The sequence below is a fragment of the Grus americana genome, chromosome Z, assembly GCF_028858705.1.
Source record: "Grus americana isolate bGruAme1 chromosome Z, bGruAme1.mat, whole genome shotgun sequence".
NCBI classification, from domain to species: Eukaryota; Metazoa; Chordata; class Aves; order Gruiformes; family Gruidae; genus Grus; species Grus americana.
The window spans coordinates 37,327,306-37,352,512 of record NC_072891.1 but is presented as its reverse complement, the minus strand read 5'-3'; the positions used below and the strand labels follow the sequence as shown (position 1 = coordinate 37,352,512).

General features: G+C 42.8%; 1 protein-coding gene across 1 annotated transcript in view; it reads right to left on the bottom strand.

The window, feature by feature from the left end:
- The window catches only part of SH3GL2 (SH3 domain containing GRB2 like 2, endophilin A1), a 106,864-nt gene extending 82,066 nt beyond the window's left edge, over positions 1 to 24,798 (bottom strand). Inside the window, exon 1 of the mRNA XM_054810186.1 lies at positions 24,538 to 24,798. Within this exon, the coding sequence (XP_054666161.1) occupies positions 24,538 to 24,582 (45 nt within the window). The 5' untranslated portion in view covers positions 24,583 to 24,798. The remainder of the gene's footprint in view (positions 1 to 24,537) is intronic.
- Positions 24,799 to 25,207: the final 409 nt, after the last annotated feature.

The following is a 25,207-nucleotide window of genomic DNA, read 5'->3' as shown; positions in this document are numbered from 1 at the left end:
GAGTAACCTTCTTCTTTTCTCCTTTTCCTTTTCCTTTTCCTTTTCCTTTTCCTTTTCCTTTTCCTTTTCCTTTTCCTTTTCCTTTTCCTTTTCTCCTCTACCTGTGGACTGCAATAAATCAGAACTCATTTAACCCTTAGGTCACTGATAATTCATCTACTTGGCACAGCAAGTACCTAAATCTGAAGCATGTGGCCAGAGATTTGGGTATTTGAACATGAACAAAATGTCAAATGGACTTTATATAGAAAAGTTAAATTACAAAGTTATTATTTTATTGATGCTGTTGAACTTCCAAAATACACTGGAAATCATTTCCCTTTCTCTTAATCAGATATGCTAGTCCTACAAAACACAATTATCTTGAATCTTCCATAGAGATCCGCTTTCTTCAGATTTCCTTTGTAGGCCTCCACATAGTTTGAGGGGGAGAAATGTAAAGAAAAGATAACAAGCTTAAAAGCCTTGAACAATAAATAATCCCTTTGACAGTGCTGGATTCTGCAGAGGTTAGTGCTCAAAAGCAGTTTAAAATTATTTACTAAAATTATTTAATAAATTAAGTTGAATTTCATAGAATTATAGAATCATAGGATGGTTTGGGTTGGAAGGGACCTCAAAGATCATCTAGTTCCAACCCCCCTGCCAGGGGCAGGGTCACCCTCCAAGGGACCAGGTTGCCCAAAGCCCCATTCAACCTGGCCTTGAACCTGGCGCCAGGGAGGGGGCAGCCACAAATTCTGTGGGCAACCTGTTCCAGTGCCTCACCACCCTCACAGGAAAGAATTTCTTCCTAACATCTAATCTAAATCTACCCTCCTTCAGTTTAAAGCCATTACCCCTTGTCCTGTCACTACACTCCCTGATAAACCGTCCCTCTCCAGCTCTCCTGTAGGCCCCCTTCAGGTACTGGAAGGCCGCAATTAGGTCTCCCTGGAGCCTCCTCCAGGCTGAACAACCCCAACTCTCTCAGCGTGTCTTCATAGGAGAGGTGCTCCAGCCCTCTGGTCATCTGTGGCCCTCCTCTGGGTCCACTCCAACAGGTCCATGTCTGCCTTGTACTGGGGCCCCCAGAGCTGGACGCAGTACTCCAGGTGGGGTCTCACAAGAGCAGAGTGGAGGGGCAGGATCACCTCCCTCAACCTGCTGGTCACGCTGTTTTTGATGCAGCCCAGGACATGGTTGGATTTCTGGGCTGCAAGCGCGCATTGCCGGCTCATGTTGAGCCTTTCATCAATGAATACTCGCAAGTCCTTCTCCTCAGGGCTGTTCTCAATCCATTCTCTATCCAGCCTGTAGTTGTGCTTGGGATTGCGCTGACCCACGTGCAGGACCTTGCACTTGACCTTGTTGAACTTCATGCGGTTCACACAGGCCCTGCTCTCCAGCCTGTCAAGGTCCCTCTGGATGGCATCCCTTCCCTGCAGCGTGTCGACCACACCACATGGCTTGGTGTTGTTGGCAAACTTGCTGAGGGTGCACTCCATCCCACTGTCCATGTCGCTGCCAAAGATGTTGAACAGTGCCGGTCCCAGTACCGACCCCTTGGGAACTCTACTCGTCACTGGTCTCCACTTGGACATTGAGCTGTTGATGTCAACTCTTTGAGTGCGACCGTCCAGCCAACTCCTTATCCACCGAGTGGTCCATCCATCAAATCCATGTCTCTCCAATTTAGAGACAAGGATGTCATGCAGGACAGTGTCAAACGCTTTGCACCAGTCCAGGTAGATGACATCAGTTGCCCTTCCCTTATCCACCAATGCTGTAACCTGATCATAGAAGGCCAATTTATGCTTGCTGCAGACTAAAAGCATGTGATACAACAGTTTCTGTGGCTTAGCTGTGCTGTGGCACTTTGATAATGAGCATCACTGAACATCTCAGAGACCGAGATATGTCACAACTTTAGGCATCATCATGTTACACAAAACGTTACAAAAAGACTGAAAGATCAATTGTCGTTGGTGTAATTTGGACTGCACAGTCAAAAGTATTTGTGTATTACCACACATGACTCATTTTGTAACTAATTGTTTACCACTATTTCCTAAAGTTACTTGTGTGAACGTGAAGGGGCTTATTGTGGTGTGTCAGCATTTCCTATAAAGACTGCATCCCCATCTGGAAATGCATCAGCATTTTCTCTCCCTCAGATCAACTCTAAAAATGTGTATTTTTTAACCCCAGCAACCGTGTTTTGAATGTTTGTGTTTCTTTCTTTTAACAGCTTACAATGGAAACTTAAATTTTCAAGAGGTCTTTTTTTTCTGTTCCTATGAAAAAGCCATTATTTATATAAAAAGACTTACTCAATATCGCTTTTTTTAGGAAAACTAAATCCCCGGTTCTCATATTTGCACAACTAGAGAGCTTCCACAGGAGGTTCTGAGAAAGATAAGAAACAGTCTTATTTGGTATAAAATGCCAATGAGGCTGCATCTACCAGTTTCGCCCACTAATTCTCACTGTTGTGCTCATCTTCAGCCTGCTTTTGTCTCCTGAACACAGTGTTTTCTAGAGTAATACTCCACTGAAGCCTTCTCCTTTTCTTCATCCAACAGTAATTCTGCTACTACTTACATCCCTGATGCTGAGGGTCCCTCACTTAGCCATCTGAATCAAAACTGACTTTGCTGACAGCATCAGGGCTTCTGGGAAGGGCACCCAGAGGAGGTGGTCCTCTCTGCCATTATGAAAGGAGGGACAGAATTTCTCACCCAGTGAGCTCCCTTGCTCTTACAACACTATAACCTACTTGCTCACAAGTAGGCTGTGGTTTGCAGCGTCACTGGATGTCTTTCTTGCTTGTAGAGTCTTCACTTCACTTCTAAATATCCTCTTCGTCTAAGAAACTGAAGCCGTTTAAGAAAGAACAGCAGACAATCAATGAAACCCGGACTTAAAAAATGTTTGCAAATGCAAACTGAAACTTATGTGCCCCAACCATATACTTGTAAGGACTTTCTGTCTACATCCTCTACGTCCCATGGATAAATGTTGCAGTCTATCGACACTTGACAAAAATTTTGTGAAAATTTCTAGTTCTCAGCAAAAATTGCTCCATTCTACAGCTGGTGTTAAAGCATTACTCCTGTATCATGTGATTACTTATTAGCAACAACCATCTCCACAGGACAAAACAGCCAGTGGCTACACCAGCTATAAGAAGAAACGTCAGATTTGGAACTTGTCGGTGAGGATCAGAGAGGAAAATCAGTCAGAGAGGAGTGTCTTGCAAGATAGGAAGTCACATATATCTACTTATATTTCATTTAGTCATACAGAGGATACTTACTCCCAAGCATATATCTGTGCTTTAAATATATCACAAGCCTAACTGGACCTTAACTATTGTTCAGTTATTGTTTACTAGTGAAAGAAGATTCCATAACCCTCTCAGTTTGACTCACCCCAGAATCACAGACAGCTGTTCCCACTACCACCACAGTAGCTGGCATCATCAATGGATATATTATTTCATGTCCTCATCAAACATTGCAAGTATTTGTGTTTTGAATATTCTTCAACTCTTCAGAAGTAGCTTAAGGAAGAACCACTTTTCTGAGAATTCAAGTTCAAAGAAAATCACTGTGCAGAACTTGAAGTAGAAAAATAATCTATTTTCTTTCCAAAAATACACAGAACAAAAATTCTATAATATATTGCAATAAAGTAAAAATAAACATTAGGATTTTAAGAGCTTAAAAATTTCCATATGTCTTCTGTAGTTGGACTAAATTAAGCTACTAGAAATTACCTATATAAAAATGTTTGATATGTTATGTATAAATATCTATTTCACAAGCTCCTGTTTACTTCAACGTATCAACATCTGTCCTCCTAGCCTTAAATCAAAACCCTGAGCCTAGATGAAAAATTTGAAAGCAGAACTGAATGGTTCAGAGAGCACGACATTTTCATCACCTGCACGCTGCCTGAAGACCAGGCCCTGAATCCTCTAAAAACCTGGAGATCTGGGTTGATCTCCAAGATGTACGTAGACACTGTACACCCGAGCAGCCTTCTGCAGGCTGGTCTATAACCCGAGCCAGCCATAACTCATTATTGCTTCAGGTTCTTTGATCAGTGTGAGTGACACTACATGACCATCCTCCTCTCCTTCTTTTTTCACGCCCACCACTTCAGGCAGATCTACCCTGCATACCTTCCCTGACACAGCTATTGGCTGGGAACTGACTTGACTCCTGACCTTCTGTTCTCTGCCACAGTGGCTTTAATCGCAATGGTATTGTTAATACCGCAATCACAGGTATCTGCCAGCATCATACACTAGTATTTCCATATTGGTACAGTGATCCTCATTTAGCTAGAGCCTTCCTTTCCCACTGCCACTAAACAACACCCTATAGGTAGAGTCTCCAACATGCAGAGCTCATTTTATGAAATTTATCTGGAGCTGACTCCCTCTACACAGTGCAGAAGAAACGAGTTGCAATCCTGCTGTTTTTATAAAACTACTCCACTGGGGTCAAGATACCATCCAGCACAGATGAGTCATCTCTGCAGTTTTATGTACGGCAAAACAATTCACAAAGTAGAACTGGAGGAGGTGAGACTTAAAGCAAACATTATAGGGGACTTGAGAATAATTTTCTTTACAGTCTTAATGATTGGTTAAAGAAGTTTCATGCTCTGCTGTTCTGAACATAAATAGTAAAAAACCATATTATGCAATGGAGAGGATGTGTAGTACTTAATTAAAGCTTCCATTACCCGTGATTTTGATACTGTCTCTCACAGTATCCTTCTGGACAAAATGTCCAGCACACAGCTAGACAAGTCCATAATACAATGGGTGAACAATTGGGTGATGGGTCAGGCTCAAAGAGTTACAGTAAATGGGGTCACATCAGGCTGGTGGCCAGTCACTAGTGGGGTTCCCCAGGGCTCAATTTTAGGGCCAGTAGTGTTTAATGTTTTTACAAATGATCTGGATGCAGGAATCAAATGTACATTAAGTAAGTTTGCTGATACTAAATTAGAAGGAACTGTCAACCCCCTCGAGAGTAGAGGCCTTACAGAGAGATCTGGGTAGGCTAGAGAGATGGGCAATCATTACCCATATGAAATTTAACAAGACCAAGTGCAGAATTCTGCAGCTGGGATGGGGCAATCCTGGTTATACATATAAATTGGGGGATGAGAGGCTGGAGAGCAGCCCCACAGAAAGAGATCTGGGGGTTTGGGTTGGTGGCAAGCTGAATATGAGTCAACAGTGTGCCCTGGCAACCAAAAGGGCCAACTGTGTCCTGGGTTGCATCCAGCACAGCATTGCCAGCCAGTCAAGGGAGGTGCTTGTCCCACTCTACGCCGCACTGGCATGGCCCCGCCTCGAGTACCGTGCGCAGTTCTGGGCGCCTCAGTATAAGAAGGACATCAAACTGTTAAGAGTGTGTCCAGAGGAGAGCAACCAAGGTGGTGAAAGGCCTCGAGGGTAAGACTTATGAGGCGTGGCTGAGGTCACTTGGTGGGAAGGACATTTTCGCAACCCCAACAATGGAAAGAAAAGGCCATATACAGTACTTACTCTATGGGGGAAATAACTTTACTGATTTTGAAACTTCTGAGCTTTTATTACTTTGAAATATTGCAATTTTATTTAGAATTCTACTAAAAGCTCCAGAACTTGAAGGCAAATGATTACTTGAAAATGTCTACTTCATGGACTTTTAAAATACGCATTTGGCCCCTGCACTTGTTGGAGGGTTTGGAAACATGAACACCCAAAGCTTCAAATCAAGAACAATACAAAACCAGTTCAGGAGTATTTTTTTCAAGTCATGCTTTTAATCCAGCCTCTCAGTATCATAATGGCCCACCTCATGATTTTTAAATGTTCACAGCTGACTATGCTATATATCAAAATAGTACTCTTGTCTCATTAAACTACAGTAATTTGCAACTTGGATATGCAACATAAAATATTAATCATCACTTCAGAAGCCACTTTCATCCCTTAATTTGTAACAGGATAATGCTCTGCTTAGGTCTGCTTCAAAAAGCTTGCTTATGTCTTTTCTGCTAGTATTCACATTTTGCCCTTTTGTTTGCGTTTGCAGCAGACACATATACAACAGAAGTACCATTTTTAGATATTTTGCACTAGTCAGATGTTAGCAGTAGCTTGTCATTTTCTCTGACCTACTACTTAATTCTAAAGCCTACCCAAAGAGGTACTGCAGATTACCAGAGGTAGGATGTACACATCTAAATATCTCCTATGCTGACACATGATAGAAATGGACACATACACAAAAGCACCTATCTCCTTTGCCTGAGTATAATGTGCGCATCCTCATGGCTGTGAGTGCTTGACACATAATGATATACAGACCTGTGAACAGGGGATGCATTGCAGTAATCTGACTGCTAGTTTCACAAGGACAAGTAAAGCAGAGGAACATGAAATGAAAAAGGCTTCTATGTCTACGGGGAGACTCTAATTGGATTCAAGAATTTTAAATCCATCTCCAAATGCACAGAAGCAGAGAGTGACTCACAGACCTTTCCACAGAGCATGCGGAGGTGAAATTAGCAGGGAAGATGAGGGTTATGTGGGCAGAAGAACTGCTATAAAAACAAACACATTTGTAGTGTAAAAAAGCAAATACAAGTAATGCATTTATATGGCTCCTAAGAGCTTCATAGTTCCTGTAGAGGACCAGGACCAGAACAGAGGAAGAGTAATTGCCACATACAGCATCACCCCAAAAGCAGTGAACTGCCAAGGCATCTGAAAATAGATAAAGCTGGGTTAGTCTCAGTGGCACAGCTGCTTTTCATGATGTCACTCAAGCAATTGAGCTGTAAAACTGCGCATACCAAGTTAGTGTTGTATAAAGGAAGTGCCTGGAAAGGTGTATAAAGGAAGTGTCTGTCACACTCTTGTTTTTGTCTGGTTTTGTGCTCACAGCAGCAAGGACACAGGTAGAGGACTGGGTGTATACGTAGGATGCCACTGGGATATGCCTATCCTTACAGTTATTTGCAGCATGAGCTATAGCAGTCTGAGAGCAAAGGAATCTCTATGTTGTTACCTAGACATACATCCTCCTGGACCTCTGCTGCATGCAGCTCCCTTCAACACTCCACTGAAAAAACACAACACAGGTTATTCAGGTTGAGGTCCACTGCTTGGACAATTCTTTGCAAGTGATTAGTCCATATTAAAGAACCAAGATCACTTGCAATGCTGCTCAGTGATGCCATTAATTCTTACATACAGAAAATTATAATAGCCCTAGAAAACACAAGTAAACAGAAGGAACAGAGCTCTTATGAAGGCTATTTGCTTAAGTATAGATAAGCATCCTTTCTGCAGCATGACAATAAAGTACACCACTGAGCTGACATTTGATTTAGAAAGATTTAAAGAAAAAAAAAATCTATTCACTTTACATGAACATACTCTGTAACAAAAAGGGCTTTCTTAAAACTTCAAAGATCCACACAGCTTTGAAAATTTTGACATCCACATGGCCCTACCAAGCAAGACTGCAGAGATCACAATGCCTCTATAAAACCTGAGAGACATATAATGAGATATATAGTAAAATAGTATATTGGCTGCAGTTACTCCTACACACTGTATCATCTTATTACAGGGATACAAATGTTTCATCACATAAAGAAAAGGAACTAGAGCATTGTTAATGGTTTCTTCACCCCACTCATCAACATATTCAGGCTTCAGTGCATGCTGAGCTTCAGGAGTCAGTATCAATAGCAAATAAAGGCTAAACCAAACACAAGATATCTAACTGATTCATGGAAGGCATTAGCTATCTGTATATTTTATTGGCATGACCTTACTGAAAGCACAAAAGCCACACGACTGAAAGTTAACAAAATCTGTCTCTAAGGAGCACAGATATGAAAAATAACAGATCAAGAACAATGACATGGCTCTAACACTATTCAGGGAATTGGTGGTAAGAGAGTCTCTTTTTAACCCTTTTGGGGCAGTGTAGCAAACTGTTACTGGGAGGTTAATTTTTTTTTTCCTTTAACTTCTTCTATAGTGTTGAATGCAGATGGCGTGTTGAAAAAGAAGAAAAAGTAACAACTGTTTTTTCTCCTGAATTTCAGGTTTTGTTCTCAAAATGATTTATAGGGTACCATTCAGAACTTACATGCGTTAGTGTCCTGGTTTTGGCAGGGATAGAGTTAATTTTCTTTCTAGCAGTTGGTATAGTGCTGTGCTTTGGATTTAGGATGAGAATAATATTGATAATACACCCATGTTTTCAGCTGTTGCCAAGCAGTCAAGGACTTTCAGCTTCTCATACTGCCCTGCCAATGAAAAGGTGGGGGGTGCCCAAGAAGCTGGGAGGGGGCACAGCCAGGGCAGTTGACCCAAAATGGCCAAAGGAATATTCCATACCATACGACGTCGTCCTCCATATATAACTGGGAGGTGGGCCGGGAGGTGGGTCAGCTCATAGTCTTGTGGAGCATCAACTTCAGGTGGTGAGAAATTGTACTGTTCATCAGTTGTTTTCTATGTTGTTATTATTGTTATTATTATAGTTATTATTATCATCATCATCATCATCATCATCCTTTTTTGTTTGTTTGTTTTGTCCTATTAAATTGTCTTAATCTCAACACACAAGGGTTTTTTTTTCCTTTTCCATCTTCAATTCTCTCTCCCATCCCACGTGGAGGGGCGAGTGAGCGAATGGCTGTGTCATTGCCAGGTTAAATTGCAACAGTTAGAAGAATTTTTGACATTAAAAATCATTTTATCTTCTTCAAATTCATAACACAATTCATGATCAAAAAGAAAAGACTCTCAAAAATTGCATGGCCAAAGCACACAATATGAAGTTTGTTCAAACTGCTCTCTCACCAGTGGTCTTTCAAACCCTTTGAAATCCACAACTTCATTTCAAAGATTAGGAACAATATACTTGTGGGCAGGTACAACAGTTAAAACTGCACAGATTGGCACTGTTTCACTTACTAACATACAGGACGTCTGCACTTGAACCACAACGGCCAGCACAGACATGGAAGAAATATTCCGTAGTCTTCCCACAACTTCATTTCCATGCATGGTCATAGTTCTCACAGTGCAGGACAAGACGGGCACAAAAGGTTATACCAAGGAACGATTTCTTTCTTTCATTGTAGCAAATGCTGTCAACTACAGCCTGATTACACAGGGTTTCTCCAAGCCCCACAGCTGACAGACACACCCAGGGGTGCTCTGAGGCACCTCCCACTCTTTTATCAAGGACACACTTTTGCATGCTAGCTGACAGGTAGCTTTTGCATGGATAAAATAGAAGGCACTCTAAAGTGCTCTTTTTCTCTGTTTTTAAACTTGAAAGTCACATTCAGGCATCTCAGGGCCAAGTCTGCTCCACCTGTATGTCTAGCAAGTTAAGAAAGTCCATACAAAAAACACAATTTCAGCGAGTGCCCCTATGGAAAAGCCTTTAATCTCCATGTCTTCAGCAATCCTATGATTAAATAGGAGGTACACCAATCTGTTTATAGAGATAATGGTTCTCACCACATATATTAAGAAAACTATAAATTCCTTGATGGATTAAAGTATTATTCATGAGAATTGGTGTTTATTAAAGTTAACATGCTTTTGTGAGAACTTTGGGCAAGTGTAGCCAGACAGCCCAAATTTTAAAAAGATGATGAATTACAATCAACTCATTCTCAAAGCAGAAAATTTTCCTCTCCAAATAAATTCTCCTCATCTAAATCTTCAACTCTATAAAGAAATTAAATATAAGGACTTAAAAATAATATAAATGTACAGGATGTCCCCATCTTTCTCCTGCCACACACAAATTAGCTGCAGTGCAAATGAAGGATGGGAAGGTAGTTAAAATTCATGCCATGTGGCTCTGATGAAGTGCATTGCTTGACTGGAAGTATCTGGAAAGATTAGGCCTCCAGAGGCCAGAATGCATCATGCTTTTGACTCTTTGGAGGGATGCAGAGTCCAAGGACTTCCTATACTCACCTAAGATGTTCCAGTTCCTACAACGAGCTTTGCCTATGGAGTGTAGATTAAATCCACCAGGTCTTCCAGCCCCATTGAATGCTTGATCATGGAGAAACAGCAGGTCTATCTCTGGCTGAGAAGTGTAGTTTTAAAACATCTTATTTCAAATCATTGACAAGAGACAGGTATGGCAGCACCACTACTCACCAGCACTATACACCTGGGCAATTTAGCAAGTCAGGAATTACGCAGCGTGCCTCTGCAGCAAGACCAGCATAAGGCAAGATCATACACCACTCAACTCACTGGGCTCTGGCTGCAGAAGAGCAATGGCTCCCATCAGCAATAAACAAAGACATATGTAACAGCAATAAAAACCAGGATAAACAGACATTTGTCCTCAGGGCCACAACTACTATAGCCATCCTTGTCATACCAAGAGATCAAGAATTCACAGAATTTCCTCACTAGTTTGCAGCTGGTTTTTCAGTGTCACAGCTTTGACATATTGGTGAGACAAGAGTGATGCAAAAGAGGGAGAGGAATTCACAGCAAAGCTTGTGATCCCCTGCCACTGGGGATCCCTTAGTTACTAGGAACATCTATTGCCAAGCTTTTATCTGGGTGCACAGAAAAGGAGTGGTTAAGGATTCTTTTACAACAGGACACAGAAGTGGTTCCTCACCAGCCTCCTGGGTTTGCATGATCCAAGCCCCGGAGAGGTGAACAATCAGTGCTGTAGCGTGGCACCCAGTACCTCAGATGTGCTGAAGATGATAGTCCTTGATGGCAACACAGCAGTGTTACCCAGAGCACCGGAGATCACAGTGACGCACGCTGCTTTTCAAGAGTCAATGGCCTCTTACTATTTCATGGCTCTGTAACATTCCCCATGTAGTTCTGTGCCTCAGAAGACACAATCTAGTTCTTTAATATGCACTCAAGGTAAAGAAATCTGCTTTGCCACATCTGTTCACTATTACACCGTTTCTTAAAATACAGCTCTCTCTGTCCATAAATCTGTATGATTTCTTTTCCCTGTGGATGATGCTACTTTTCTTCTTTTATCTACCTACACCCTCGCTTGCAAAGGAAGTTAGTACTAGCCAAGCAATTTACTAAATTTAAAACCCAAGTCAACCCTTCAGCTGAACAGAGAGCTTTTCACAGCTGTGTGAAAACAAGACTTCAAATATTGTCATGACATAGAAAAGCCCTCCTGGACTTGGATTACTTCCTGCAGTTTTCACAAGCATTTGGCTTGTGAAAATATTTTAAGTAGTGCAAATAAATTGAAAAGAAAAATGCTTAGCAACTACCAAGTACCTTTTCCAGAGTGCAGGTGCATTAGCATTTCAGTGCAGAGCAGGAGTTAAATTTTTTAAATAAGTCTCATGGTCTTCCCCACTTACTCCACTATGATTTAGATTGCAGAGCAGTCTTGTAGCATGTGAACTGGATTCCTCTTGAATGAAACTGAAGCAGAAATTTCTCTCCAAGAACTCACCTCATGTGCTTCAACCACTAGCAGGCCTTCAGTCCACAGGACCAGACTAGAGATAGTCCAGAATCAAACTATAAACAAATCATAAACCTCCGCTGGGGGACACTGTGTCCTCTGCACCAATTGTTTTCTTCTACAGACCCATGCCTTTTGCACTGTATGACTTCCCAACATAGGCACAGCCCCAGAAGTTCAGGTCAGCTGCTACATCACTCGATCTGAAAGAAAGCAAGAGGGAGGGGCACAACCACGCTTTTGTCTAAGATCTGGCGCACATTTTAAACTGGGGCAGCTCCCAAAGGAGGTAAGTTGTAAGGAGACAAAATGGTTCAGAGGAATTATTGCCAGGTCTTCACAATGGCTGTCATCTGTCTCCTGCTATGTGTTGTTTTCCCCTCAAAGCTCTTAAGTCCTACAGTCATATGGTTATAAGAAAACATTAGCTTTTACCCTCAAAAGAGCTGAAAATTTAAACCCTGAAGTCAATCCAATTCAGCAAAGAAGAAAAAAGGACCCAGCATTATTAATTTCTAAAACATCTTGATTCTGCAATGTTTGTGATTATATGCTGCCAAAACACTTGATTAAAAAAAAAAAAAAGCTTAGTTAAAAATGACCTCTTAACACTTAAAATCAAATAAATAAGCAAAATATCCCAAATCAGCAGAATTTGGTCTGCAGAATGTTTTCTTGCTGCTGAGTAAAGCCATATAGCAGTCTCCTGATTTCAGCAGGGAAAGAGTTAATTTTTCTCCTAGCAGCTAGTGTAGTGCTGTGGTTTGGATTTAGGATGAGAACAATGTTGGTAACACACTGATGGTTTTAGTTGTTGCCAAGCAGCCAAGGACTGTGTAGGGATAGTACAAGGGGTAATGGGTTTAAACTAAAAGAGGGTTGATTTAGATTAGATATATGGAAGAAATTCTTTACTGTTAGAGTGGTGAGGCACTGGCACAGGTTGCCCAGAGAAGCTGTGGATGCCCCCTCCCTGGGGCCAGGTTCAAGGCCAGGTTGGATGGGGCTTTGAGCAGTCTGGTCTAGTGGAGGGTGTCCCTGCCCATGGCAGGGGGCCTGGAACTAGATGATCTTTGAGGTCCCTTCCAACCCAAACCATTCTATGATTCTATGACTTTTCAGCTTCTCATACTGAGGATCCTTGAGTTTTCCCGGCTGGCACAGGCTGGGGAGGGTTGTGGCAGGAAACAAAGTTGCTGTAAATATGCTTCGATTTCCTTCTTTTTTTTCCCCACTCATCCCTGGGCTTTTTTGTCAGGGAGGTAGGCTTACCTACGATAGGATAGGACTGAGGTGCTGTAACTTTCCCTGAAGGCTTCCCCATAGCTTAGCATAGGGCAGCCAGAAATGGCTATCACTTCCTTCTTCAGTGTACAGAAGGAAACCTTCAAGGCAAGCCCATGCAAGCAAAAATGGGGCAATGACATTTCAAAGCACTCTCAGCTCTCATCTGGGAATACTAAGGAGCAAGTTGGCATTAGCTCATCCATGCTTATTCACCCCACTAAGTTTCAACATTGCACATCTTAGATCTATAACCACAAACCCAGTCACTCTCAAGGGCAACAGTGGAGACTTTAAGCCAGAGAATGGACAACCCAACCTACTGCCGACTTCTGACAGTGATACAGCCACAGTGTGCTATCCCACTATGATTGCTTGCATGATGTTGCATTAGAGAATAGAAAAACCAATAAAAGAATCAGAATCTTCCTCACATGCTTTTCTGTTAAGTTGTTAGTATAGTGCTAATAAAATTCCTAAAATACAGGATGCAAAGTCAACACCTGGTCCCCCTCTTCCCTCTTGCTGGCTCTCTGCTACCTGCTCGTTCACAAGCCCTCAAAAGCCCTAAGATTCAAGCAGGTTTCACCTCTGGCTCAGCCATCCACAGGGTTCTTACTCATACTCCTGATTTGGTCTTCATTCTTTAATAGAAAGCTCATTTGATATGCACGGCTTCTCCCCCAGCTGCTTAATTTACTTTCCCAAATTTAATTTTACTGCAAGAAAATGAATATAGCATTTAAAGGAAATAGAATTCTCAGTAATAATATTTTACAAAGGTTTAAAAGAAATATCAGGAGAAAATTAGGAAAACAAAAAGGCTACAGCAGTGAATCTGTTTAAATTCTTGTAGATGAAGAAGTTTTCCTGGACACAAGTGTAGTTAGTCTGCAAACACAAACAAGAAAAATATGGTACTAGAATAGTCCATTTTAGTGCAGCTTCCTTAAATTTTCACATCTCTCTTGCTCCAATTTGCTGTGCAAGAGAAAAAGTCCTTCACAGCATGCAAGTGAACAAGATACAACAGCACCATATCTGCATGTCTCTAGGGAACCTTCCAAATCTGCTCAGGAAGAATGCATACATTTTATAGAAGTTGCTAGAAATCCCATATAGATGATTTTAATGTATGATTTGGGATGTGGTCTTGTACTCAAGATGAGAGGAATAAATCAGCAATAACCCTACCAGACCCAAAACTACAGGAACAAAAATGAGAGTAAGGCCGGCCCTTGGACATCACTGGATCTTCTCCTACAGTTTAGCAGATATTCTCAAATGTAAGTCCATCCACATTTTCCACTTTGTTTTTATCTCAGGAACTTATTTTATTATTAAAATGGATTCTGCAGTGGTACCAGTAGGCCCCGGTCAGAAACTCAACCCAAGCATGCTTGGCTGCTTTCTTGGCCAGTACATCCAGGATGTGCATCAAGAAACGCAACAGCCAAAACACCAGCTCTTGGAGTTGAGGTTTTACAGACCTTAAGTGCCACTAACATACATATGTCCAGAGATTAACAGTGATATGGGGAAGGAGGATGTATAATTTACTCACTGATGTTAAGCACTGAGCAACACAGAGCAGAAGGACAGCTCCTTTTCTAAAGATACACTGAAACCCACCTCGGAGTCCACACCAATGCTTTCTTGCATAAAAGAACAGAGTCTTCCCCCTACATCAGGGTTACGGAGAAGCAAAACAAACTGAGACCGTCTTGCCTTTAATCATGGAAAGCCATCCATCTGTATAGCTAGTAAATCCATTACTGCATTTTGCCTCTGCACCAGGTACTTTCAGTCACCGGCAGCACCTCAGGCCCCAGCGCTGATGTCATGGCGATGCAGAGAGCCTCAGGAATACGCTAACACAGAGCTCAGCTTCTGCTCAGGACAGTTTTGAACTTCATTGAACTGTTTGAAAGAGTCAACGATTTGAAGCCGGCACTTTGCTGATCAAAACCTGGCAGAACCTTTGGCAGCCAGTACTCGGGAAACTTTCCACGTGCAAAAGATAACAACTCTGCCAGCCTGCTTAGGACAGCAAACTCTGCCTAGGGGAAGGAACAAGCACCTGAGCTATGGAGAGCTTATTTCCCACTGACTGTCCAGCAGGGTTTTTTTCTAAGACTATCCCCAATTCAGACCAGTGGAGGAATATTTCCTTTTCCTTATTCTTTCTCCTCATGAGACAGGAAATCTGCAACAGATGGGGTCATCATCTTAGAAACAATGTTGGCTTTTCCACTCCTCAGTCACATGTGATTCCACATATACTGACAGACACCATTAAATACAGTAGGCTAATGAAGCAGGAAATAGCAAGTGCTGGCTTCATTCACTAAAGCCTGCCATTTCTTCTGCCTGTAGCGAGAGTTATACATACACATGAGAGCACAGAATTTGCCTCTGCTCAGTTTTCAAGGATTCCTGTTGAAGACCTCCCCACTCTTTCATCCTCATTCATGTTCCTTTTGGTTATCTTACTCCCACCCATCTTTACAGTTAAATAAAAACCCAGAATACTCTCCAGAGAACACCAAAAGCTCTACAATCTTTTTCAAGTGTCACAGTCTTTTTTGGCCATCAAAATGCAGCTGTTCTAAAACGTGCCAATCCAGACCTTTGAGGAGAGATGTGATACTGTGAAAATCACAGGCCTCAAATCACATTGACTTATTTTGAATTACAACATTGAAAAACAAAGAAAAGAAGTTATTTATCTCTTGGTATCAGGTATTTGTGGCTCTTAGTTTAATAAGAGAATCCCATTCCTGCAATGCAAAGCTTAACTTATGCTACCATGTACCTTTTTTGTAGCAGTTTACATAGGTGAAACAAACTGGACAAAACTGACAGAGGAAAATACATTTTTCCGCATAAAAAAGTTAAAGATCTACATTATTTATCCAAGCTTGCCTCTTCTTTCAGCAAGTAAGTCTTCCTCTCCTCCAGAAACTCACATTCTACCTGTCTATACTTAAGACAGGCCAGATGTATGGCATATTATGCCTACTGCCTGCAACAGTCATAATCCACTTCTGACAGTGGTAGATTTGCCTCATACATGGCAAGATTTTTTTCAGCACTTTTGTGGAAGATTTCCCCACCAGCCTCAGAGCAATATGGTTATATTTTAAAAACCAAATTTAGACCATAAATAATAGAGGTACCTTAAGATCCAGCCACCCTTACTGAGAGACAAACTTCTATTTGTTAATGCTAGTGGAAGGCTCCTTGGATGATGGAGTCTAACCAGTAAACCATGTACACCGGTGGCTATTGTGTATGTCAAAGCACATTTGCACATTCAAACATTTTGGTTCCTAAAAAAAATTCATATCTTGTTGAACCTTCCTCATGCCCCAGCTCTGTTTCAAATGTTCTTATTTTCTAACAGTAGAAAATAAAATCAAATTCCATCTGTTCCTGGCCAACACAAGAAATGGGATGAAGCAACCAGCAGAAAATTCATTTAGGACTTGCTCCTAAGTACTGAAACCTCCTTTCACTTCAACTAGAGCAAGACTCAGGTTTAAATAACTCTGTTTCGAGGCCAAAGATAGCATTCCTAGAGAAACGCAAAATTCAGGTGGTGAATTAGTTGAGAAAAATACTCTAACTGGTCATCTCCAGTGCTTTGGCCAGTTCCATGCAAACACTCTTATTCCAATGGAAGGATGGGGCTTAGTCTGCTGTCCTCAGATTCCTTTCCAAACCAAATCAATTAAGTTGAAAAGCTGTTCTTCTATTGGCAGAAAGAAATCCATCCATTGTAGAGTTATACTTGTAAAATTGCAGCACTTCAAATTCAGTCCTTAGATTACGATGCCATAACTTTCCAAGACAGACAAGCTCTAAGTGACTCATCTGGAAAGACAAATACTGTTTTTGGCATTTATACTTTATGATTATTAAATGGTTTGCTGCATCTAGATTGATTTTGCATGAAAAGGATTTTTTGGCACATACCTTGAAGGCTGAAAATTGTATACAGACTGGAAAAGAATTCAGCAAAAATATCTAATGGGCTAGTACTGCTTAAAAAGCAAGTCCTGTTAGTCTACTGAAAGTCATAAAAGATGAAATCAAGAATAATTTTCAGGAGAATTTTCTTTCTAGGGACAAAACCAAACAACCAAACCCAAACTTTCATCTCTTTTGGAACATGTTCTGTTATCACCCTATTTTGTTGTGGTGGCACTCTTCCCCACAGAAACAGAACACAAGTGATGTCCAGTGCTTAAGGATACTCTAAAATGGAAAATAAGTTGTGTCCTCGGTGTTACTGCAGATCTCTAACCAAATTTCTTAACATAAAGGTGAAAAACAAGCCCTATTTCAAAATGTTTACATGAATTGTTTTCATATTTAAAGACCTTTTGCAGACAGTAAGAACTGGAATTTAGGCAATAAAAAAAATATCAATCAATAAATAAATAACACAAATTATTAAAAAATCAAACTGACATCCACAAAAAGATGAAGGCGGCAGAGGAGGATGTAAACATTTTAATAGTGTAAAGTACTTTTTTGCCATCAGAGTGGGGGAAAAAAGTGGGGGAAAGCCAACATTTTTCTCTATTTTAGAACTTCTGCTTACAAAGGATACAGTATAGTATCCCCATTTGACAAAGTGATAACACACCCAAGGAACACTTAAGCAAAACACAGCCCAGTAGAAATTACATCAATACGATACCTGCTGTTTTGCTGACAATCAACCCAGCTAGTGGCATCTATCTATTTCGAAATAGATGCGGATTCACTTCACCAGCCCTTCCCTGGTGACAGACCCATTAGCTGAACCGGTGGTTGAATTTCTTCTTTCAGGAGGCCCTCTGGCATCACACCAAGCCACCTTTACAGGCTGCCACTAGCAAGGTTACACTGCTGCTGCCTCAGCAGCACCTTTGCTGGGATCAAATAACACCCCTTCTTTGGAGGGAGAATGGTGATGGAGAAAGAAGATGAGAGCAAACTGCTGCCCCTCGGCGTGACCCATGCAATGCTGCAACAACCACTTCAGCCCGACTTCAGTCTACGTAATAGGAAATTTTTAAAAATGCTATTTAGTTATATAGATATGGCCTCCATCATGGGCACAAGAGCATCATCAGCATTACTTCAATTACCACTACCTACCCATGAATCATTCTGTCCAGTTCAGCCTCAGCGGCTTGTATCCACAGACAAATTGAAGTTATGCTGAACTTCAAACAGCCACTTCTAATTTTTTTATTTTCTCCCATGCAGGTCTACAGAGCCTCCATAAAGGGAAAGCTTGTGAAAAGCATTAGCACAGTAAATATGAATTTCCCTTTTTTTCCTCCCCTTCAGGAGAGAAAAAAAAAGTTATTTTAATTGCTGTCACTTCTATGACAGGTTGGATGGATTTCTGTGGCATGTGCTATAACCTCAGGTTTAAAAAAAGCTACTATTTTGTCTCCAAGATTAAGTGCAGGATCAGATAAGCACTGAAGGCTAGGTAATTCTGCTGTGGCAAAGATCATCACAGTAATACCATGCTGTAGCTCAGTTTTCTTTTGTCTGTATGCCTCCATATATTTATGACAGGATTAGCACCACCATTGTCCATCAAGGACCACTAAGTGAGAAGAAAATGAGGACCAGAGTCCCAGAAGTTGCTGGAAAGGAGTACTAAGCAAGACTTTTTAGTTCCAGGAGAAAAGGTTGTTGGAAGGAATGTTCGGCTGCCCCTGAGGGTACCACAGACTTTCACTGAGAAGAGGGCCACGGGCCTGCTTCGTCAGGGGACTTCCCACCAAATGCTGTCCGTTCACAACTTCTCTTCAGATGTACTCACAGAGTGGCAACAGCTCCCTGTGGCCTGCAAAGCAGATTTTCAACCCCTTCCCGCCTGTTCAACTTTTACAAGTCAAAGACTTCACTGGCACACTACTAGGTCATGACAGTCAGTGTTCAAGCTCCTAGACCCTCCATCCTCCACAACAAATATCTAAGACCACCCCAACACCTCTCTTACATTTACAGTTGACAGCTATGTAAAACTACAGAATCTCCTGCACAGTAACCTCTGCAAAATCTGCTTTGCTTAAATCTGTTTATGCTGCTTCAGCACTTTTATGAAGCATGCTATCAATCAGTATGCTAGTCATGAGGGCACATTTAAATCTTAAAGACACTGTTTTGCATGAATGACCAAGAGCAGCTAGTTCTTCCTTGCTGTGCAATACTTCCAGTGAAGATGAAAGTCAAGACATAAAACAAGAGTCTGATGCAGACTGTGTTTGGAGCCACAGATATTCTTTGCCTCCACAGATCACTGGGAGAAAAACTGCAGATGGGTGTCAATCAGTGCTCCAGCTTTATATATACATACATACATACATACATACATAAAAATGGAAACTGCATATATCAGGTGGAAAGATACTGCAGTGATAGATACATGAGAAATCTTCCCCAAAAAACAAGCCATTATTTTTTTTGTGCACAAAGCAGCAGCTCTTTCAACTAGATTTAGATGCAGGGTTAGAAACTGGAGCAGACCCTTTAAGCCATCAACAACTCAGAAGTGTTACACAGTATTCAACCAAAGGGCAATTTAGATTAAGGTCAATTTTTCACCCTTTCAATTATGTAATATCAATAAAAGGACACATGGGAATGATGCCAAATGTGAATACTGTATCTGGCAATCAAGCTAGAGTACGCAAACAGAAGGAATTTCCCTACCTGCTGTGGAAATAATCCCCTCCACAGCTAAGCAAATATTTTTTCTAAAAATAGCCTTTATTCCCAGATCAAAAATTTGGTCCTCGATCTCAAAATGTACCACTTTGCACTGAGAGAATCCAACAGACTGATGGTGGTACATGGCTTGAAGAGAGGTTTCTAACAGCAAGTTTGGGCACCATCCTCAGAGCCACATCACCTTGCAAGCGGCTCTCTTTCCTCTTTACTCCACCTGCTCACAAATTTCCACACCACAGGAGGAGGGAGCTCTTTAAGTCAAACATAAGCAATACACAATGCAACAGCCACACTAGGAAAAATACAGCATTGTCCAACTTCCCAGACCAGCTCGCATACATACCTTTACATACATGGAAACTGACCATAATTTGGTGGGTAAGGCTGAGAGGAAACAGAAGGAGATAGGCAGACCCAGCGTGAGTCCAGCTTCAACCACAGTCAGCTGGAAAAGACAGGTGAGGTGCTTTCGCTGAAAAAGTCTAGGTGGCAAGCACGCACAGGTCCCACTCAACACTGTGGGACAGTCAGGAACATATTATGAATATGGAGGTTGATAGGGATTTAGGAAAATACTATTATCAACACGTCACTGCCCACCTTCATCTATCAGTATGAACGGAATGGTAATAATTGGGTAGTTGCAGTTTCAGACTTCAGCAGGTTTAGAATGTGTTGTGTATAAAGGAGGATTGCTTCACCCATTCCAGTGAAAAATATTTTACACACTTCTGACCAAGGAATTTAAAAAACACTCAGCTAGACGAACCACAATATAAAAGTCATTTGACAAAGAGATTAATTTCCATCATACTCGTATTCCCACTGATTTTAATGGAACTGCTCACAAGTTTATGTTGATGCACACACTCAGAAGGTTTGCTGGATCCATGCTAATAAGCAGATACTCTTCCAGGACACTTTCAAAATGGATTATCAACAGTTTCAAACTCTGCCTCAACCCTAATGTGCTCTTTTTTTTTTTGCAAATGAACCTACGTAGACAGATTTGAATCAACATAGAATGAAGCCCACAGGATTTTGTGCTATATGGGTAATTGCATAGCAAGGCAGGAGTTTCATTTCCTTCTTATTAAACACTAGGTCAATCTCTTAATGTGCACTTCACAGGTTGCCTTATTAAAGAAGGAAGCACGGTACTTTCCACCTAAAAGTCAGGGCGTGTAACAAGCTACTGACAACTACGAGTGGAGTGGAAGTCATTTCTTCAGTTGTTTCTTTCAGTAACAAACCTGTTTCTCTATAAAACTGTACAAACCAGTGACTTGTCTTGGTGTTAAGATAAATTAAATTGTGTTGTATCATAAAAGCAGAATACAGTGGTGGAAAATAAATTATATTACAGGCCTTTTGGTTCAAATCACTACATTCAGACTGCTATTTAAACATCAGTCACATTTATCCAGTGGTTCCCAGGGGGACTCGGATGTAACCATTCCCAGCATTTTTGTTCATTTATTTCCCTATGAAATTATTACTTTCTGAAAGCTTAGTTTTGACTGTGCCTCACATGAGCCATATTATGCAATGAATGCAGTCATGTGGAAACAAAGCTCATGCAATTTTAAAACAACTCTGTTCAAATGCCCCAGACTGTCAAATCTGTATCACCCAAAATGATTGGGTGGTTTTAAAACTGTACACAAACCTGTAGGAAGCAATAGTCTCTCAGTCACACTGACACAGCACTAATGCCAGAGGAGTTTCCGCACCTAAATAAAAAGGCACCATTTGGTGGCACTGCACTTAGTTGCCCATTTCTGGATAAACACTCTTTGGGGCAATCTTCTCAGTTCCAGGATGTCTCAGAGATTTGCAGCAGCACAGTTAACATTCAAATGGGGTTAATTCTTCTTAGTTGCCCTGTGAGTAATAGCACTAAATGAATAATCTAACCTGCTCCATCCTTTGCAATCTAACATCTTGTGGTTCCGCATCAATGTCATGACTCCCAGACTCACCCTCCTTTTACAAACTCAGGAATATTTCTTCTAAACTTTATGGTCCTGCACAGAAGTAAAACCATTAAAGTTTTTCTGAAAGGCAAAAGGGTGAACACTCCATCCATTTTAAAAAGAACAAAGTTTCCCCCTGCTTTTTAATGACTCACTGCTATTGCAGTTGGTGCACAGAATTTGACAGGCATTCAGTTCTTCAGCATGGCTTCTATTAAAAAAAAACACAACAGAATGGCAGTATTTCATGCAGGTTAGTTTGACATTTTGCAAGTCAAAAAATGATGAATCAAAACAAACTGCTTAGAGTATAAAACAATCCAGACATGGAAGTCACATAATTTTAAGTTGTGCTATGGAAGGTGGATTTCTGGATGAAAGAAAAATGTTTTTATAACATTTAAATTGTGTCACAAATCTTTATGCTTCTAACTGGAATTGTATTTTGTATTAATAATATTGTATGCTTTTAATCATAAACTCTCTATGTGTAAGGGATACTAATGTTACAAGAATCACAGCACTGAAGATAGAAACAAACTAAACCAGAGGCCTCAAAACTTCACAATGCTATACTGGGTTAAAGGACACAACAACCTGAGAAATAACTTGAAATTGTTCCTGGTGTGATAGAGGACTTTATTATGACAGCACATCATACACCAGTTCTTACATGAATAAGAATGAAAGAACTAATTCAGAATTTTAGAACTTCCAATTTCTTTGGTCCTATACAGGTAGCTTCGTTCATACCAGCAACGTCAATCCATATTTCACCTGGAGATTAATCTGTAGTCAAAAGGATTACTCCCTAGAGTAAGGTCAGCACAACTAAGTCCTGGATTTCTCGCTCATACTGCAAACAAGCCAATAAACAGATCAGTCTTGCAACCTACTTGTGAGTCATTCTCATACATGAATGTGTCTTCATAGCCTGCATACAAACAATCTGTGAAAGTCAAGGCTGAGCCCAAAAATCCCTGGGTCATCTGATGTCAGGCTGCTGAATCTGGCATCAGAAACTTCATATTTTTGTTCCAGACAGCTAAACCCCTTCCTTCTAGATGACAGTATTGCTGACAATCAGTGTGAGAGTGTCATCTGAAGGACAGAACAGCACGTACAGACCTTTCACACCCTGCTCCCTCCAAAAAAGATGTTTACCTCTGCTGCTGCAGAGGCACATTCATTAGCTTACAATAATGGAGAACCAAGACTTCTATTATTAAACAGTGAACTTCAGTTTGCCTGCTTCTTAAATGTGGATAACACAGGCACTGTAATTCTTTTTTTTGGTACCAGAACTCAGTGCAGCGATGATGATTCCTGGGCTTCTGCTAGCGCTGTAGGTAATGGGGAGAAATAACAAAGTAGCAGCAGCAGATGGGTGCTGCAGGATGGACTGGGGCACCCTTAACTGCTCCTTACCGTATCTGTCATTGGTACGGCAGGTTTCTTGTGAAGCTTCTTTTGCCAGTGATGCAGCACAATGTTGTATGAAAGGTGAGACACAATGTCATTCGATGCCTGCATAGGCCCATGCAGGACTTGACATATCCCATTGCATTCAGAGTCATAACAGGTATTGGTGCAATTGCAAGGCACTGTGAATCAGAATTTGGACAAATTCTGTATTAGGGATCTTTCTTTCAGGAACACTTCCCCACAGTGCAACAAGAGATGAGATGAAAGAGATGAGATGGATGAGAAAGGGAAAAATGCAGGTGTTAAACAGTGTAGCAGCTGCTGTATCTTGCATCCCTGCACCTACAGACTGCTTACAGTGACCAAGACTGTTACCTGAAGATGCCCGCAATGGCAATTAGTAGGAAATAACCAGAGATTTGTATTTAGTTGTTCCCGTCCCCCCGCCCCCCGCAAAAAAAAAGGCACATTAGATGGGTCTTGGTCTCAAATCTCTAAACCCAAAGAAATTCCCAAAGAATTCCCCTGACTTCTATGAAACCATTTTAGATTTATCCCTAAAGCCCGTGGAGTCAGAACCTGATTCAGAAATTGTACCTTTATGGACTATAACACACAGATTTTGTATTATGAAACAACTCAAAGCCTGGTGAAACATCCACCCTGACCTTCCTGCAATATCACACCATGCCTAAAGCAACAGGACCAAACCCCATTATTCAGATTTCAGCTGTACTCTGGAGCCAGACAACAAAAAAACCCAAAACCAACCAACCAACCAAAGGTCGTGTTTATTTTACAAAGTCAGGCTAAGCAAACGCCAATGGAAACACGGTGCACAGCCCTCGGTAAAGAAGGTCCGAGGCCCACGCTGGGTACCTGCCCCAGTGGCCACCCCCGTTGCCTCAAAGCCCCCCTCTGTGCCGCACCGGCCCCGCGGGGGCTGCCCAGGACGTCTTCCCGCACCCCGGCAGCCCCTGCCCACCTGCCTCAGCGCAGCTGCTGCCGGAGAGGCCAGAGGGAGATGTGGCCAGGCGGCAAACCGTTGGCCCTACACACGCGTGCACCCTGCAGCCCATGTGCTCACGGAAACCCACACACTCACACAAACCCATGGACACCCGTGCAGTCCCATCCACACCCGTGCACATTCACGCACTATGCACACTCCTGCACGTTGGTGCAAACCTGAGAACGACTTGCGCACCATGCACACCCATGTATCACGGACACTTGTGCATACTCACGCACCCTCGTGCACACTCACACATCATGCAGACCTCTGTGCACAACATCCGTGCAAACCCACTCACCTGCGCACCCGTGCACACGAATGAAAACCCGTGCACACTTATGCACAACACACACCCATGCACATGCATGCATACCCACGCACACTCGTGCACTACAGACACCCGTGCATGCCCACGCACATGGGGGCAGGATGCACAGCCGGACATAGCCCAGCATCACGCACCCGACTGCAACACGCAGCCGAGCGCACTGCCGAGCACCCCAGGGCGCCGCCGGGCACCACACACCCACGCGTGCGCCCCACGCGCACCCCTTGCCGCGCGGGGGCCGGCGCGGGGTACCTGGGTTGCTTTGTGGAACTGCTTCTTGAGCCCGGCCACAGACATGGCGAGGGCGGCGCGCTGCAGCCGAGCCGAGCCGAGGGGAGCTGAGCCGAGCCGAGGGGAGCCGAGGGACGATGCGGTGGTCCCGCCGCCGCGCAGCCGGGGCACGCCGCCTGCCTGCCGCTCGCGCTGCCCGCACCCGCACGCCCGGCGGAGGCTGTCAGACGGCGGCGGCGGTGCGGGGGCGCCGTGACGTCAGGCCGGGACGCACCGCCTTCCACCGGGCACGCGAGGCCGCCCCTCGCCCCCGCCCCCCCCCACCCCCCCACTGGCGTCGGCAGTCACCGCCGCGGGGGCGGGGAGAGGGGGCAGCCCTGGCGCTCCACAGGGCCGCCGCAGCGCAGCCGGTTCGCGGCCGCCGTCCCGGAGGAGCCTGCCCCGCGCCCCCGCCTGCCCCTCAGTTTGCGAGCGGCGCCCCAGATGCGCGCCCTAACGGTCAGAGCCAACGGTCGGTCCCCCCACCCTGGAGTCTCTCCAGCAGCAGGGTGCGCGCTCCTCCCGTACGGCCCCCCCCCGGGTGGCCATTGCCCCTCTCCCTCGCCGGTCTGGGCCACAGGCGTGGGTTTCCTCGGCCCTCCCGTCCCGCGCGGACCTCGGCCTCGCCGCAGCAGCATCCCCCGCAAGGAGG